General features: G+C 38.9%; 1 protein-coding gene across 1 annotated transcript in view; it reads left to right on the top strand.

Moving 5' to 3' along the window:
• GRHL2 (grainyhead like transcription factor 2) overlaps window positions 1-17,227 on the top strand; it is a 182,886-nt gene that overhangs the window by 124,608 nt on the left and 41,051 nt on the right. The window contains exon 10 of the mRNA XM_008066408.1: window positions 8,669-8,827. Coding sequence (XP_008064599.1) covers window positions 8,669-8,827 — 159 coding nt within the window. The remainder of the gene's footprint in view (window positions 1-8,668; window positions 8,828-17,227) is intronic.

The following is a 17,227-nucleotide window of genomic DNA, read 5'->3' as shown; positions in this document are numbered from 1 at the left end:
ATTCAGATTGTATTGTCACGTGAAAAAAGCAAGCTTCAGGCCTGTGTGTGTAAAATAGGAAACGACGTGTATTTGTGTTTGCATAGCATATTTCTAGAAGGATACTCAAGAAGCTGTTGGTTGATGGGGAACAAGGAAGAGAGCTAATTGTCACTATTTGCTTCTTCGTGCCTTTTGAATTTTGTACCATAGTCAGGTTTTTTGTTTGTTGGTTTTGCTTTGCTTTGTTTTTGATTTGGGGTCTCACTCTGTTGCCCAAGCTGGAGTGCAGTGATATCATTATGGGTTGCTGCAGTCTCAACCTCCTAGGCTCAGGTAATCCTTCCACCTCAGCCTCCTGAGTAGCTGGGATTACAAGTGCATGTCACCATGCTTTTTAATTGTTTTTTTTTTTTCTGTCTTTAAAATATGTATTTATTTAGAGCAAAAATTATAACACTATATCATGGATTTCACAGCATATGTACATGTAACTCATGTGACATCAACAACATGGGAGAGATTAATGGAACTAAACAGCCTTATATAGAGAGTTTTTTGGCCTTTTTTCTGATTTTTTTTTCTTTTAGTAAGAGTCTCACTCTGTTGCCCAGGCTGAAGTGCAATGACATGCTCACAGCCACTGCAGCCTCAGTCCGTTGAGGTTGGGGGATCCTTCTGTCTCAGCCTTCCAAGTAGCTAGAACTATAGCCCTGTACCACCTGCTTGGAGGACTGAGGTGGTGGGATTGCCTGGGCCCAGCAGGTCGAGGCTGTGGTGGCTGTGAACTTCCCACTGCACTCTAGCTGGGCAAAAGGGTAAGACTCCAACTCATAAAAATAAATTAAAAAAAATAAAAGCAGAAAGCCTAGGCACAATGGCTCATGCCTGTGGTCCCAGCTTTTTAATTTTTTTTGTAGAGACAAGGTCTCGCTATGTTGCCTAGGCTGGTCTTGAACTCCTGGGCTCAAGCCATCCTCCTGCCTCAGCCTCCCGAAGTGCTGGGATTACAGGTGTGATCCACTGTGTCTGGCCACAGCCATGTGTTAAAAACTCACAACAAGTTTTAAATATAAAACATGAACGAAAAAGTCTTAAAATGACAATAAATGATCAGAAAGTCAAGTGAGTGCATCTTTCAGTCTATGCTTAAATTCTTCTAACTGGGAGTTCGTTATTTCACCAAGCAGCCCCATTGACTAATACGCCATGTCCAAGGTCTTCCTTCTCCAGATGCGCTGTCTCACAAGATCTGTCCAAGTCACGGGGCAAGAAGGAGGAACTGCTGCAATTTGAGGAGCAGTCGTCTTTCAGTGTTCTGCCTGAGACTGCCCCCTGCTCTCAACAATACCTGTAACTCCACGCCTCACCAAAGTGCTGTGGAGAGATAGATTTAATGTTTTCGAATCAATGCACCTTAATTAAATACGTATCTGTGTGTTCAATTAACATGAGCCATCTGGACTCTACCTTTGGATCACTGGAAGATAGCTCCACAAAATCTCCTGAGAGAGAATCCTGCCTGGAAGTAGCCAGAGAAAGAGAAAGTAGTAGACTTATAGGAAAGAGGCTTGAACTGGGGGACACTGGGAACGCTAAGGAAGCCGACTTTGTAGGAACATTTAGGGAATGAAAGTGAAGAGGGCTTTGTTGATTGTGCCACGAAGGTGAGAGCTTAGGGTCCGAGAATAAGACCAGCTGGGAGACTGGATATCTGAGAGGATGGAGATAATGGTGATGCTAGTAAAATCCCTTAGATTTTCCAGAGTTTCTCCTGTTTAAAACCAAGATCTCATTTAAGAGTCACAGTTCCAAGATAGGGGTTGTTCTATTTATTTAAAAGACAAAGAAAGAGAGGACCAGAAAGGCTGAACAATTAGTCCAAGGCCACAGTGCTAGGGTGTACTTGCATTTACATAGCATATGTCTAGGATAGTCAAGAAGCTTGGCTGGAGAGCAAGGAAGGGAGGTAATTTTCACAATGTCCCCTTTTGTGCCTTTTGAATTTTTCTACTATGTTCAGGTATTAAAAATCTGGATTTGGGCTGGGTGTGGTGACTCATGCTTGTAATCCCAACACTTTGGGAGGCTGAGGTGGGAGAATCGTTTAAGCTCAGGAGTTCAAGACCAGCCTGGGCAGCATAGTGAGACCTCATCTCTACAAAGATACAAACACGGGTGGGGGTGGTGCGTATTCTTAAAGCCTAGACCAAAAACGATTTGTATCCCCAAAAGTTATTGAAATTAAAAAATATATATATATATATATTTGGGTGTGGTCGCACACACCTGTAGTCCCAGCTACTCAGGAGGCTGAGGTGGAAGGATCACCTGAGCTCAGGAGGTGGAGTCTGTGGTGAGCCAAGATCTAGCCACTGCACCCCAGGCTGGGAGATAGCATGAGACCTTGTCTCAACAAACAAACAAACACGCCTGAATTTGCACCACGTGCACCACTGAGAGCCTCTTAGCACCTTTTTTCTTGCTGTGTTTTACTCTCATCTTGCCCTCCAACCTCAGAGAGTTTTCTAGATCCTCAACAAAATAGCAAGTTCCCTGAGGGCGGGGAGTCTGTCTTGTCATTCTGTGTTCTTAGCATAATGCCAGGCACAGAGATAAGACACTTAGTAACTATTTGATGAATTAATGCATGGAACAAATGGATGAATGCCCCAAACTGAGATTTCACATTCTAATGTTGTCCACTTTTAGTCTGTCTTTTGGCATGGCATCTGCACTCAAATACAGTCTTATAAAAATTGAAGAAAAATCATGAAATGTAAGCAAACTGTCTTGTAGTTGGTCTTGAATAATTTCAAGAACCAAGAAAAGAACAGAGTAGAGAAATTGGCAAGAGCACACTTGTGTATGTATATATTGTTTGTGAAAGGATACAGTGTTCTGGTGTTAAAATTATTATATCTTGATGTGTATCTTTTACCTGTAATTTGGAGGCTAACCATTTGCAATTTCTTGAAAAAGAGCTCTTTGTGGTCCCCATTATCAGGAAATAAGTAGCTTTCTTAGTCTTTAATGAGAAAGATTACCTTAAAAGTGCAAAATACAGTTGTTAAAGAGGAAAATAAGTACATTGCATCACATCATGAATGTTACGATTTCTTAAATCCCAAATTGCTTTCTAACACAAAGGTAGACCCAATAATTTTAATGGAAATCTTTCAGAAAAATCTTAGGAGTTAATAATCAAGTTAACGTAGCAAGTCCGAAGCTCATTGATTTGATTTATTTAATAAATCTTACTACATGCTTAATGCACACCTGAGGACTATTATAATCTCAACAAAGTCACCTGTCTTGGGTAGAAACCACAAAATGGGAATTGTCATTCATATGTAGCATGATTTATTTTAAAATGTCATGTCATGAGACTGTCTCTATTTCTGGGATTTTAGAAACAATCTTTCTACCTGAATCAATCTTTGAACCCATGACAGAATTAAAATTGTTCCTATTATCTGCCTGAATACACCTGATTTCAAGAAATTTTTCTTTAAAAAATTATGTACTATTGGAAGTATAAGAAAGCAAGTAACTGAGGTTTTGAAAATACCATGTGTACCTATGTGACATTCACAACTCTCAGGTGCCAGATTAATTGTTTGCGGCATTTATGTACTCTTTACGTAATCAAGGCTCCTATCGAAATGAAAATGAATGTTCTGTGCTTGACATTTGGATGGACACTTGGCGAGGGAAATTATGCCTTTTCCCTAAGCCTCTCTAACACATATTTACAAACAAGCACTTTGCAGATTGAGAGAACAGGCATGAGGGATGTGGTTGGGTTTGCAAGATGAAACAAAGGAATGCTTAATAGTTCCCAGGCCAAGGTTTTAATGTCCTTCCATGACTTCCCAACCTTCCCCACCTCCCACACTTCAGTTAAAGTTCAACCGCTTGGGTTTTGAGTGCAGCATAGCGAGATTATGATTGATACCATCGGGCGCTGAAATAGGGCTTGCTAGTGGGTCAGACAGCCAGGCAAGAGGAAAACAGTGCCCACCCTATTATAAAATCCCTGCCTGTTAGGATAGCACTGGGAGCTGCCAACACAGTGCTGCAGGAAAGGCAGATTCTTGTGTTGTTTGCTTTTTACAAAATCAGGATGCCTTGAATCAAAGAGAGCCCATTGGACCTTCTACTAATGACCTATCACTACTAAGAGAATCTCGTCTTCATGTCTCCCAGTGGAGACTGGCGTGTGGTAGCTTGTCTGACCTTTAAAGAGCATCTTTACTAGCTGGCTGGTTTTTATAGTTCCCCCAAGGAGGGTATAGTCTATTTAGTGTTGTATATTTCCAGCAAGCATTTGTTATTTCAGTGGATTTAATGGATCTGTCCCACTGAAGTGGCTCTTGTAAATAGCACAACCCCTCACACCAGCTCTTAATGGAGACTTGGAGCTGATACGGTCCCAATTAGTATTGCTTCCTGCCTGTCTGAGTGTATGTCCAACAGTGAGCGATGTGTGGTTAAATCAGTGAGCCAACCATGAATCTTAATAGCTTTGGAAATATGCACCAGAACACTGCTCTCTTCTGGCTTCTGCAGTACGAGGCAGGCTTTATGAGTGAGTGGAAAAAAACCAGTCTGTGTTGAGGCCCCTGTGGTAATGGCCACCAGAAGGAAGATCTCCATGAAGCACATGGCCAAAATTATGAGCAGCATAGCTCACCGGAGTGATCATTTGATTTGCTGCCATACAGCTGTGCTCATACACTCTGGCCATTGTCAGCAATAACGGTCATGATAAAACCAGTCAAGTGTCCCTAGAAAAGTATACTTAAAAAAAAAAACACCTAAAGATGAGCGTGTGATGAAGCGATTGTAAACTTTAGAGCATCATCATACTCTTTCCTCGTGTCCCCTCTGAATTCTCAGATTGCAGGAACTGTAACTAGAGCATGTGCTAGTGTCTAGTACAGTCTCGGAACTTGTTAGGCACTTCCAAAATATTTGTTGCATAAATGAATGTTAAATAAAAATTCTCTGCCGTTAGGGCATCTCCTGGAACAGTAGCGTTTTCTGTCGATATGATCATAGTGGGCAAAATGCTATTATTCCAGAAGTTCAGTAGGAGAACCAGGCACGGTATATTCTCTCTCCTTGTAGTCAAACATCATCACCTGCAAATGTCAGGTGATTCACCCAGTCACCTACCGTTTGCAACTTTAGTGTGAGCGCTCCCCCACCCCCGCATTTGTATCATTCCTCTCAGTATTTGTGAGGGCCATGCTCTGAGCCCAGCATCTGTGTGGGTGTGTATTTCGCCTGTATTCTCCAGTCTCTATTATATTTTGGGGGGGCTTCCGTATACACCTAGCCCTCTCCTGGACAACCCTGATTACTCTGTTGGTCATTGCTGGATTCTTCATCTACCTGCCCCTGGGACTATAAGTGTTGTAGTCAGGGGCTTGGCTTTCTTCTCTAACTTCCGAGTCTAATGTCATGTTTGACCCAGGGGAGGTTTGTGTGGGTGTTTGCAGACTGAAGGGGAGAATGCATGAATTAAGGAAATGAGCGAAGGAAACATTTTGGAAATGCCTACCAAGTATTCGTAGTTAGATCATCTTTTTTGTTTGTTTGTTTTTGAGTAAGGATCTCACTCTTTCACCCAGGATGGAGTGCAGTGGCAAGGTCATAGCTCACTGCAGGCTCGACCTCTTAGGCTCAGGTAACTCTTCCACCTCAGCCTCTCGTGTATCTGGGTCTGCAGGCACTTGCCACCAAGGCTGGCTAGTTTTTAAATTTTTTTTGTAGAGATGAGGTCTCACTATGTTGTCTAGGCTTGTCTTGAATTCCTGGTTTCAAGCATTCCTCCTGCCATGGCCTCCCAAAATGCTGGGATTACAGACCTGAGCCACTATGCCCAGCCCAATTATTGTTATTTTTAAATAACTTTTAACTGGGTATATGTAAGATATACAACATAATGTTATGGGATCCTACAGTGAAGCAAATTCACAAATCCATCATCTCACAGAGGTACCTGTTTTTTGTTTAGTTTTTTGTTTGTTTTGTAGCAAGAGCTACATGAATCCCATATACAATACAATTTTATAACCTATTGTCCTCATGTTGTGCCTTAGATCTCTAGATTTGTTCACATAGTTAGACCATCTTTAGGCACTTGCTTTCAGATTATGGCTGGGAAGGCAAGGCCCACCCTGAGGCACAGGACACAGGGATGCTGTAATTAGCCTGTCACTAAGACCTGTTGTCTGCCCTTGACTGCTGTGGATGTGATGTCTCGCTCATGCATTTTTCATGACCAGATGAAGAGCTCAAAAATAAGATGAAAATTATGTTTATAGAGATGTAGCACTAAATTATGTTTATAGAGATGCCTACTTTACAGGTTGCCAAAAGGCTAAGAGACATAGGGTTTGAAATGAACTAGATTTTAAGTCTGATAGGTAAGCCAAAAAATGGAAAGGTTTTTTTAAAACACAGTCCGTGCTCTTAGCTCTTCCCTTACTGCAGGGCTGTTCTCTGTGGTGCCAATGTGACCTGAAAGCTTTGGGTCCAGGGTTTGAAGGTGAATGAAAAAAGCTCAATGAATCAACCAAACAAGGGTTAAATAGCACCAGCCTAGACAATATAGCGAGATCTCATCTCTACAGTAAATTTTAAAAATTAACTGGGTATGGTGGCACACACCTATAATCTCAGCTATTCAGGAGGCTGAGGCAGGAGGATCACTTGAGCCCAGGAGGCTGAGGTTGTGGAAAGCTATGATTGTGCCACTGCACTCCAGTATGGGTGACAGAGTGAGACTCTGACCTAAAAAAAAAAAAAAAAAAAATCTGATGAAATTGTTTTCAGGACACATCATTGTGCAAAATTTTTTTTGTTTTTTGAGTTGGACTCTATCACCCAGGCTGGTGTGCAGTGGCACACTCACGACCACCACAGCCTCGACCTGACGGGCTCAGGCGAACTTCTCGCCCCAGACTTCCAAGTAGCTGGAACTACAGGCATGCACTATCACGCCCGGCTTATTTTTTTTTTTATTGTAGAAACAAGGTCTCACCAAGTTAACAAAGCTGGTCTCAAAACCCTAGACTCTGGCAATTCTCTCACCTCAACCTCCCAAAGTGCTAGGATTTCAGGCTTGAGCCACCGCGCCCAGCCTAATTGTGCAATTTTACAGCAGTAAGTGATTTAACATTTTATTTTAAGTAAAAATAATACATGTGGTGTCAAATGAAAATAGTACCAAGAGAATAATATAGTATAGTCAAGTTTCCTCCAAGACTACCTCTTAATCATCAATGTAGTGACCACATAAATCTGCGTGCTCAATTCTGTGATAAATTACCTTCAGATGGCATTGATGGACTACCACCTGCTATATAAAATGAGGATAAATTTAGCTCACTTACACTCCTATTCTTATCAATATCTTAATAATAAAATTCTTATTTGTGGCTTTTCTGTTGGCCAATGCTGTAATCTTTAATTTCTTGAGTTTCCTTTTTTTTTGAATCCATTGATTTCTGTTGTATCTCTTGATGTCCCCTGCTGCGAAATAAAGAAGCTGATGCCCTCACTACACTTTCGACCTCCTGCTTCAGACCTTATCTCTACCAGCTCCTCTTATACTTTTTTTGCTAACATGGAAGTATATTAACATTTATATTCTGTCCTTCAAGGAGAGATTTGAAAGATGATTTACAGGGAACATTGAAAACTGAAGATATTAAATGACTTGTGTAATGGTCTCTTAATTGGTTAATGTTAAAGCTGGGGCTAAAACCTGGGATATTTGTCTCCCAATCTAGTGAGCTTTCTGCAGAAAAACTCATGGATTTATTTATCAAATGTTCATTGAATGTGTATTCTCCACCAGGCACTATACTAAGTACCAGTAATACAACATAATAAGAAACACCCTCATATTTCATACTTCATAGTCAGAAAGACAGATATGCAAACAAATGACTAGGTTTCAATTTGATAATGTGCAAAGGAAGGTGTCATTTATTTTTTTTATCTCACAGGTCAAAGATTAGACAAACTGATACAAGTATTAGAAGTGACAGCTTTACTGTATTTAAGAGACAGTGTTTTACCCAGCTTATCTATGCACAGTTAAAAAAATAAGTAAGACTTCATTGATATTCTTTCAGGAAGGTAATTTAAATGTTTGAGATTAAACATGAAAGCGGATTTCAAAAATAAATTTATAATTAGAAAGTAAATGTATGTTTTATGTGCTCAACATGTTTTCATGAAAAGAGTATGAAGCCGGGCTCAGTGGCTCAGCCTGTAATCCCGCGCCTTTGGGAGGCTGAGGTGAGTGGATTGCCTGAGCCCGCGGGTTCGAGACCCGCCTGGGCAGCGAGACCTCATCTCTACAATAAATCAAAAAATCAGCCGGGTGTGGTAGCGCATGCCTGTAATTCCGGCTACTCGGAAGGCTGAGGCGGAAGGATCGCCAGAGCCCAGCAGGTCGAGGCCGGGAGCGGCCACTGCACTCCAGTCTGGGCGACAGAGTGAGACTCCAACTCAAAAAAAAAAAAAAAAAAAAAGAGTATGAAAATATTCTTCAGTAGTTCTTATAAGTTTAAAGTAATTTGATTTCAAGTCTAAGAGTTATACATTTATTGTACATTTTTCCTCTGGTGACTTGTGAACTTTCTCCTTTGTTTTCTCCCTCCTTCAGATTTTCATCACCGTGAATTGCCTGAGTACAGATTTCTCCTCCCAAAAGGGGGTGAAAGGACTTCCTTTGATGATTCAGATTGATACATACAGTTATAATAATCGTAGCAATAAACCCATTCATAGGGCTTATTGCCAGATCAAGGTCTTCTGCGACAAAGTGAGTAAAGATGACAGTTTGTCTTAAAGGTATCTTTGTTATTAGATATCACTTTTAATGGCATTTCCCCCTTGTCACCTCCTCTTGTCTAGTAGTGTCAAAATAATCACTTTATCAGTCACAGTAGGAATGACAATCCTTTATTCTCAATTCCTGTTTTATGTCCAAAGAGTTATCAGTTGTATTTCTTTTTAGTTAATAATTTTTATCACCAATTTAATGACTGACATTGCACTGTATCTTAGTCAACTCAGGTTGCAATAACAAAATACCAGAGACTGGATGGTTAAAACAACAGAAATGTATTTTTCATAGTTCTAGAGGCTAGGAAGTTTAAGATCAAGGTGCCAGCCAATTTGGATCTGAGTGAGGGCTCTCTTCCTGACTAGGAGACAGCTGTCTCCTCACTGTCTTCTCCCATGACATAGAGAGAAAGAGAGAGGCTTATGTGCAAGTTCTCTGTTAAGGGCACTGATTCTATCATAAAGACTCTACCCTCAGCCAGGCTTGGTGGCTCGGGCTGTAATCCTGCACCTTTGGGAGGCTGAGTGGATTGCCTGAGCCCGCGGTTTCGAGACCCGCCTGGGCAACTTGGTGAGACCTCATCTCTACAATATATCAAAAAATCTACCGGGCGTGGTAGCACGTGCCTGTAGTTCCAGCTACTCGGAAGGCTGAGGTGGAAGGATCGCTGGAGCCCAGCAGGTCGAGGATGCAGTGGCCAGGAGCGGCCACTGCAATCCAGTCTGGGCGACAGAGTGAGACTCCAACTCAAAAAAAAAAAAAGACTCCACCCTTATGACTTCATCCAAACCTGATTACCTCCCCAAAACCTCAGCTTCAAATATTATCACATTGGGGGTTAGGACTTCAGTAGGTGAATTTGGAGGGGACACAAACATAACACACTGTGCTTTGAGTCTGATTCAATTAGATAGTTGAAATAAGAAATTAATAGTCTTTTGTGGGTGGAGATCCTGTCTCAGAGCACATCAATGCAATCTTTATTGTTTTATGGATTAAATGGGGCCTCATCCAGGATTCTTTGGAATGAAAATAGCACTTATAAAATAAGTTTGCTTATACACGTGCACTCAGTAAACATGTACTTTGAATCTCCCTGAATCCTACCATAAAAGAGAGAACAATTAGAATGGCAAGACTTAAAATCCTATGATTAGGTGAGAAGAGATTATCACAAGCCCCAAATGTGAATGGTGATAAGCATCAATTAATTTCAAGACCGTGTGATACTGACATTTGTGAGGAGAGATAATGAAACCACTTGATGACCAAAGAACAAGAAACCTACAAAATTGCTCAAGGTACTCACTGGAAAGTAGAGTGGGCCTTTTGAGGACAACATGTGAGACTTGGGTAGGAAGATGCAGATTCTGCGGGACTCCAATTTGCTGATGAATACAGAGGATAGAGCATTGGAATGTTGTGGGTTCATGAACTCTGTAAAGTTATCAATTGAAGTTCCCTTCTAGGACAAAGTTCTGTTCTGGGGGAAATACTGATGAGAATAAAATCCAAGTTGAGTTGGGGGGAAAAAGGTGAAAAGGAAGAAGTTCAAAATAAAAATGAAGGTGAAAGGTATACAAAGTAAACAGATCTCAGAAAATACAAGACTATTTTTGTATCACTTTGTGTACACACCAGAAGAGGGAGCGTGAGAGCCATGAAGCTAGAAGAAATCTTGGCTCACTCATTTCACTTAAAAATGACCAACAGAAAAGAAAAAAAAAGTTAAATACCATACAATGTTTCACAAAAAAAAGATTAAGATCAGACGAACTTTTCTGTGGACAGTAAATGCATATCAGAATGACATGCCCACAGGTGAAAACTATAGCCTAATTAAGGAAATGATAGAAGTTATGAAGAGCAGCATAAATAATCTAAAAAAGATGTCTGAAAAGCAGAATGATTTGAAAAAGATGTGCTAGAACTCAAAAAAGAATTTAGAAATACAAGATTGAAATATGTCGAAAAAAAGACTACTCTAAAAGCAATGCAAGAGTGAGTAAATATAAAAGATAGCCTCAGAAAATACAAATTGGAAAAGAGCAAAATTTTAGAAACCTGAAGAAATGAAGAAAGATGTGTGAGAGAAAAATACAGCTATAGAAGAAAGGTAAAGGTGATTCGCTATACATATGATAGAAATCACTGACGGAAAAAAATGCAACAGAATAAATACTAAAAGTGATAAATCAGGAAAATTTAAAACAGAAAGCATACATATTTCAATGACCCACCACGCACTTGGAAAAATTGATCCATATAACTTATACCAAATAGTTAAGCTATTGGACTCTTTTTAAAAAGGAAAAATATTATTTGAGCATCTAAGTAAAGTAAATAAATAAAAATATTAAATCACTTATAAGGAAACTTTTATTATCAAACTTCTCAACACTCCCTTGTTGGAAGGTAAGTAGTCAAGTAAAGAAAATGTGAGATTTTATATGCAGTCACATTGGCTTTCAAGTGTAAAGACTGCAGGCACAAACAACACAAAACAAAATAAATAAAACAGACATAAAGTCCAGGGAAGATTTCTTCATGGGGACTCTAGTGGAGAACAAATATATAGCTTTTTTTGAAAATATTTTTCATAAATTTTCATTCACAGTTATTTTAATTCCCAAAAGGGAGAGGGTGAAAAAAAGGGGATTGTATGGGTTTCTCCAAAGCATGTTTCCTGAAGTCCTGTTAAGAGGGTAATCCGTACCTAGGCGAGAAATGGTTGGAAAAACCACTTATTTGTATGAGCATGCTTGTAATTATGCATAAAAGCTGGGAAGACTCATGTTAACAAACATCTTGACAATCAGAAAATAGGTGGCATTTCAATAGCTCCCATTTTAAATATCAGTCTAGTAAAGTCAGGGTTAAGTAGCAGCAAATGGTTGGAGAATGTTGGGGAAATGATTGGTAGTTATTCCAAGGAACTAGTATGTAGGGTTTCTAGAATAGTTAATTACACATCCTGATGCTAAGGTTTGGGGATGCTGTGTCAGGAAAATCATAAGGAGGAAATTTCATGGGCTGCACGGGGCAGATGAGCCGTAATTACCATCAATTTTTCTAATAAACTAGACACAAAATCTTTTTTGTTGTTGTTGTTGTAGTAATTTGTCATCATATGTGTAGTTCTAATTTCAAAGGCCAGGCAAAACTTACACCTGGGAAATTAAAAAGAGAAATACAAGGTTTAATTTTTGTACTTCTCAAGCAGGTGTGTAAATACAGACACTTAATTTGAATTATTCTTTAAAGCGAAAGAGCTGAGAGGTATTCCATTTTAAAACTGTAAGCTTCCTAATCACAGTCTAGAGTCTTACGAGGAAGAAAATCTGCACTAGTTATAATTCTCCAGCTTGATTTCTAATTGATAACAACTGTGAGGCTACAGATGAAAATAAGGGCCTTCTCTAATTTTTCTTGGTATTATGATAATTCTATTCAAATGCATATGTTTATGCATTAAACAAAATCCAGGGTGTCTTTATATATCTACCTATATAAATGTCTATGTGTATTTCTTTATACTTATATTTAATTACTTCTATAATCTTCCATGAAGATTTTGTTTTACTGCAAGAACTATATAGTACAGAAAAAATGATACATGAAGCCACATTCTTAAATTAAATTTAAGAGAAACAATTTTAATGTTAAATAAAAAACAAAGATAGGCATCACCTCGCAAATGGTGGCAAAACTATCACAATATAGTCAGGAACTCTTCAGCTATAGTTTCCAAATTTGACACTCTATAGTGAACATTTAGATGGGGTGTTCCAATGGTAAATTTGGTATTTGTTGTAAATTATGCACTACTGGAAGAACTTGAATTTTTTTTGCACGTTAATAAGAGTAGAAAGAATATTTTCCATGCTTCAGGTCACAAATAATCATAGAAAGGAAAGGACTTCTTGGAAGGTTTTGTTCAAAGGAAATTTTTCCACCTTGATTGAATGTATCAAAGCTTCCCTGGGTCATTGTGAAGTCAAAAGCTTTATTTATAAAAGTAAGAACTGTGGTTCTTTCAAGAGTCTGTACCATAGAATTGTTCTGTCATATTGATACCTGGGAATTATGGGCAGGAAATTTTACGTGTAGAAGTGACACCAAGATTCTACTCTATAGAGAGCTATTCTATATTTTATGCTATGTTAATCTTTTAGGTTTGGCATATCAAAAAATGTCTGAAAAATAAGTAGATGACTTTCCTAAAAATCTACTTTGAGCATACAGGTAGACATTGTTTCATTGCACTTTGCTTTACTGCACTTAGCAGATGTTGCATTTTTTGCACAAATGGAAGGTTTGTGGCAACCCCACATCAAACAAGTCTATTGGCATCATTTTTCCAACAGCATTTGCTCCCTTCATGTCTCTGTGTCATTTTGTGGTAATTTGCACAATATTTCAAGCTTTCTCTGTATGATTATATCTGGTAAGGTGAACTGCAACCAGTAATCTTTGCTGTTACTATTGCAATTATTTTGGAATGCCACCAACTGTGCCCATATAAGACGGTGAACTAAATGGTCAATGTTGTGTGTGTTCTGACTGCTCCACCAACCAGCCACTCCCTTGTCTCTCTCCCTCTCCTTGGGCCTTCCTATGACCTGAGACAAAACAATATGAAATTAACCCAATTAATAAGCCTGTAATGACCTCTTGGTATTCCAACTGAAAGAAGAGTTGCACGTCACTCACTTTAAATCAAAAGCTAGAAATGACTAAGCTTCCTGAAGAAGGCATGTAGAAAGCTAACATAGGCCTCTTGTGCCAAACATTTAACCAGGTTGTGAGTGCAAAGGAAATGTGCTTCAAGGAAATTAAATGTGCTACTCCAGTGAACACACAAATGATAAGAAAATGAAACAGCCTTATTGCTGTTATGGAGACAACTTAGGAGCTCTGGATAGAAGATCAAACCAGCCACAGCATTCCCTTAAGCCAAAGCCTAATTCAGGGCAAGGTCCTAACTCTCTTCGATTCTATGAAGGCTGAAAGGCGAGGAAACTGCAGAAGAAAAGTCTGAAGCTAGCAGAGGTTACTTAATAAGGTTTAGGCAAAGAAACTAAAGTGTAAGATGAGGTAGTAAGTGCTGATGGAGAAGCTGCAGAAGGCACGCAAAAGATCTAGGTAAGATCTTCTGATGATGGTGGCTAGGCTAAACAGTAGATTTTCAAAGTAGAAGAAACAGCATTCTATGGGAAGAAGACGCCATCTAGAACTTTCATAGAGAGATACAGTCAATAAAGTTTATTATCATCATCATCATTATTATACTTTCATTTTTAAAATTTTTAAAAAATTTTTATTTTAAAGACTAGGGCACAATTCAGGATTAGGTATACAAGTGGTCATTTACAGGTAAAGGTTGGGCCTCCCTTTGGTCCCCAGTTTGCCTGGTTTGAGGCCAGGTACCCTAATTGATATTATGTGCCCTGCCCCTCCCCAGGAAGTTTCTGGCTACTGTCAATTCCTTTGGATTATTTGGTAAATGTTCAGAGTATGCTTATGAGTGAGAACATGTGGTACTCAGTTCTTTGTTTCTGTGATAGATCACTGAGTATTATTGACTGTAAATCCATCCAAGTTGCTGCGAAGTCCATAAGTTTGTCCTTTATGGCTGTGTAGTATTCCATTGTGTATATGTACCACATTTTTTTTTTAATCCAGTCCAGTTTCGATGGATAGCACAGTTGGTTCCATGTTTTTGCTACTGTGAATAGTGTGCAGGTATCTTTTTTGTAGAATGATTTGAGTTCCTCTGGGTATATTCCCAGTATTGGAATTGATAGGTTTTATGGAAGGTAAATGTCTAGTTCCTTTAGAAATAGCCACACTAATTTCCATAGAAGTCGAAGTAGTTTGCATTCCCACCAGCAGTGTAGAAGTGTTCCCTTTTCTCCACATCTTCATCAGCATCTGTTGTTTTTTGTTTTATTAATGATGGTCATTCTTATTGGTGTTATATGGTATCTCCATGTGGCTTTGATTTGCATTTCTCTGATGATGAGTGAGACTGAGCACTTTTTCATGTGTCTGAAGAATCAACATTGTTAAGATGTCCATCCTACCAAAGGCAATCTACAGATTCAATGCAGTACTCATTAAATTACCAACATCATTCTTCTCAAACCTGGAAACAATACAGAAATTCATATAGAAAAATGAACAACTACAAATAACCAAAATAATCCTTAGCAAAAGAAACAAAATCACACTTCCAGACTTTAAACTTTAGTGTAAGGCTACAATAATCAAAACAGTCTGGTATTGGTACAAGAACAGGCATATAGAACAATGGAACAGGATAGAGATTCCAGAAGCAAGACCTAAATTTCTTAACCAACTCATCTTTGACAAAGCCTCCACCAACAACCACTGAGAAGAGGAGAACCTATTCAGTAAATGCTAGGAAAACTGGTTGACCACATGCAGAAGATTGAAACAGGACCCCTACTGATCACCATACACAAAAATAAACTCTAAATGGATCAAAGACCTAAATGTAAAACCTCAAACTATAAGAATCTTAGAAAACACAGGAGACATGCTTATGGGAATCAGAACAGCAACCAATTCCTGATCAAAACCCCAGATGTCCATGCCATAAGAGATAAGTTAGGCAAGTGGGACCTCATTAAACAGAAAAGCTTCTGCAAAGCAAAATCAACCATCAAGAGAGCAGGAAAACAGCCCACAGAATGGGAAAAAATATTTGCCAACTGTCTATCTGACAAAGGCCTAACATCCAGAATCTAAAAGGAACTCAAATGTACCGAAAGGAGAAAACAGTCCCATTAAAAAGTGAGCAAAAGACATGAATAGGCTTTAAAGCTTGAAAGACAGGCTGACTCTCTTGGTAGGGGCTATTGCATCTGGTGACTTTTAAGTTGAGGTCAGTGCTCATTTACTATTCCAAAAACCTTAGGGCTCTTAAGAATTATGCTAAATGTACTCTGCCTATGCTCTATAAATGAACCAACAAAGCCTGGATGAAAGCACATCTGTTTATAGCACTGTATATTTTAAGCCTACTGTTCAGACCTACTGTTCAGAAAAAAAGATTCCTTTCTGAATATTATTGCTCATTGACAATTGGCTAGTCACCCAAGCGTTCTGATGGAAATGTTCAAGGAGACTATATTGTTTTTATGCCTGCTGATACATCCATCTGCAGTCCATGGAACAAGGAGTAATTCTGAATTTCAAGTCTTACTACTTTAGAAATGTATTTCATAAGGCTATAGCTACCATAGAGAATATTTCCTCTGATGGGTCTGGGTAGAGTGAATTGAAAACCTTCTGGAAAGGATTCACCATTCTGGGTGCCATTAAGAACATTCATGGGAGGAGGTTAAACTATCAACATGAATAGGAGTTTGAAGAAGTTTGTTCCAACCCTCATGGATGACTTTGAGTGGCTTGAAGACTGCAGGGGAGGAAGTCACTGCAGGTGTGGTAGAAATAGCCAAGAGATTCAGAATTCAAAGCGGAGCCTGAAGATGTGACTGAACATGGCTGCAATTTCATGATAAAACTTGAAAGGATGAGGAGTTACTTCTTATGGATGAGCAAAGAAAGTGAGATGGATTATTCTTCTGGTGAAGAGGCTGTGAACATTGTTAAAATGACAACAAAGGATTTAGAATATTCTATAAATGTAGTGAGAAATCAGTGGCAGGGTTTGAGGGGATTGATTCCAATTTTAAAAGAAGTTCTACTATGGGAAAATGTTATCAAACAGTATCACATGCCACAGAAATCTCTCCATACAGGAAAAGTCAATTGATGCATCAAACTTCATTTTTTGTCTTTTTAAAAAATTGCTACTGCCATCCTCACCTTCCACTACCACCAGCCTGATCAGTCAGTAGCCATCAGTATAACCCTCCACCTTCAAAAGGATTATGGTTTTCTGAAGGCTCAGATGATTGTTAGTACTTTTAGCAATAAAATATTTCAAAATTAGGGTATGTCTATTTTCTTAGACATACACTATTACCTTTATATGCACTGGGAAACCAAAAAAATTGTGTGAATCTCTTTAGTGTGATATTTGCTTTATGGTGATGTTATGCCACTGAACCCGCAATACCTTTGAGGTATGCCTGTATATACATCTTGAAACAGAGCAATGCTAATCCCTTTCCTCACAGAAATAGTACAAAATAAAACACTAACTCAGAAATTAAACTCTTTGACCAAACTTGAGGTGTGTATTGGGTCAGTTGTAATTCACATAGGTAGATAGTTCAAGTTCAAATTTTATTTATATTAAGTGCTATATTGTTCAGCGCCCCAAACACATAGAAAAATGCCCTATGTGAACTCAATAAAAATATAGTTCTCATTACAAACTTT

Source organism: Carlito syrichta, unplaced genomic scaffold (genome assembly GCF_000164805.1).
Source record: "Carlito syrichta isolate Samal-C Ts95f unplaced genomic scaffold, Tarsius_syrichta-2.0.1 Scaffold308917, whole genome shotgun sequence".
NCBI lineage: Eukaryota > Metazoa > Chordata > Mammalia > Primates > Tarsiidae > Carlito > Carlito syrichta.
Note: the sequence above shows the minus strand (reverse complement) of the source record. Positions and strands in the feature narration are given on the sequence as shown.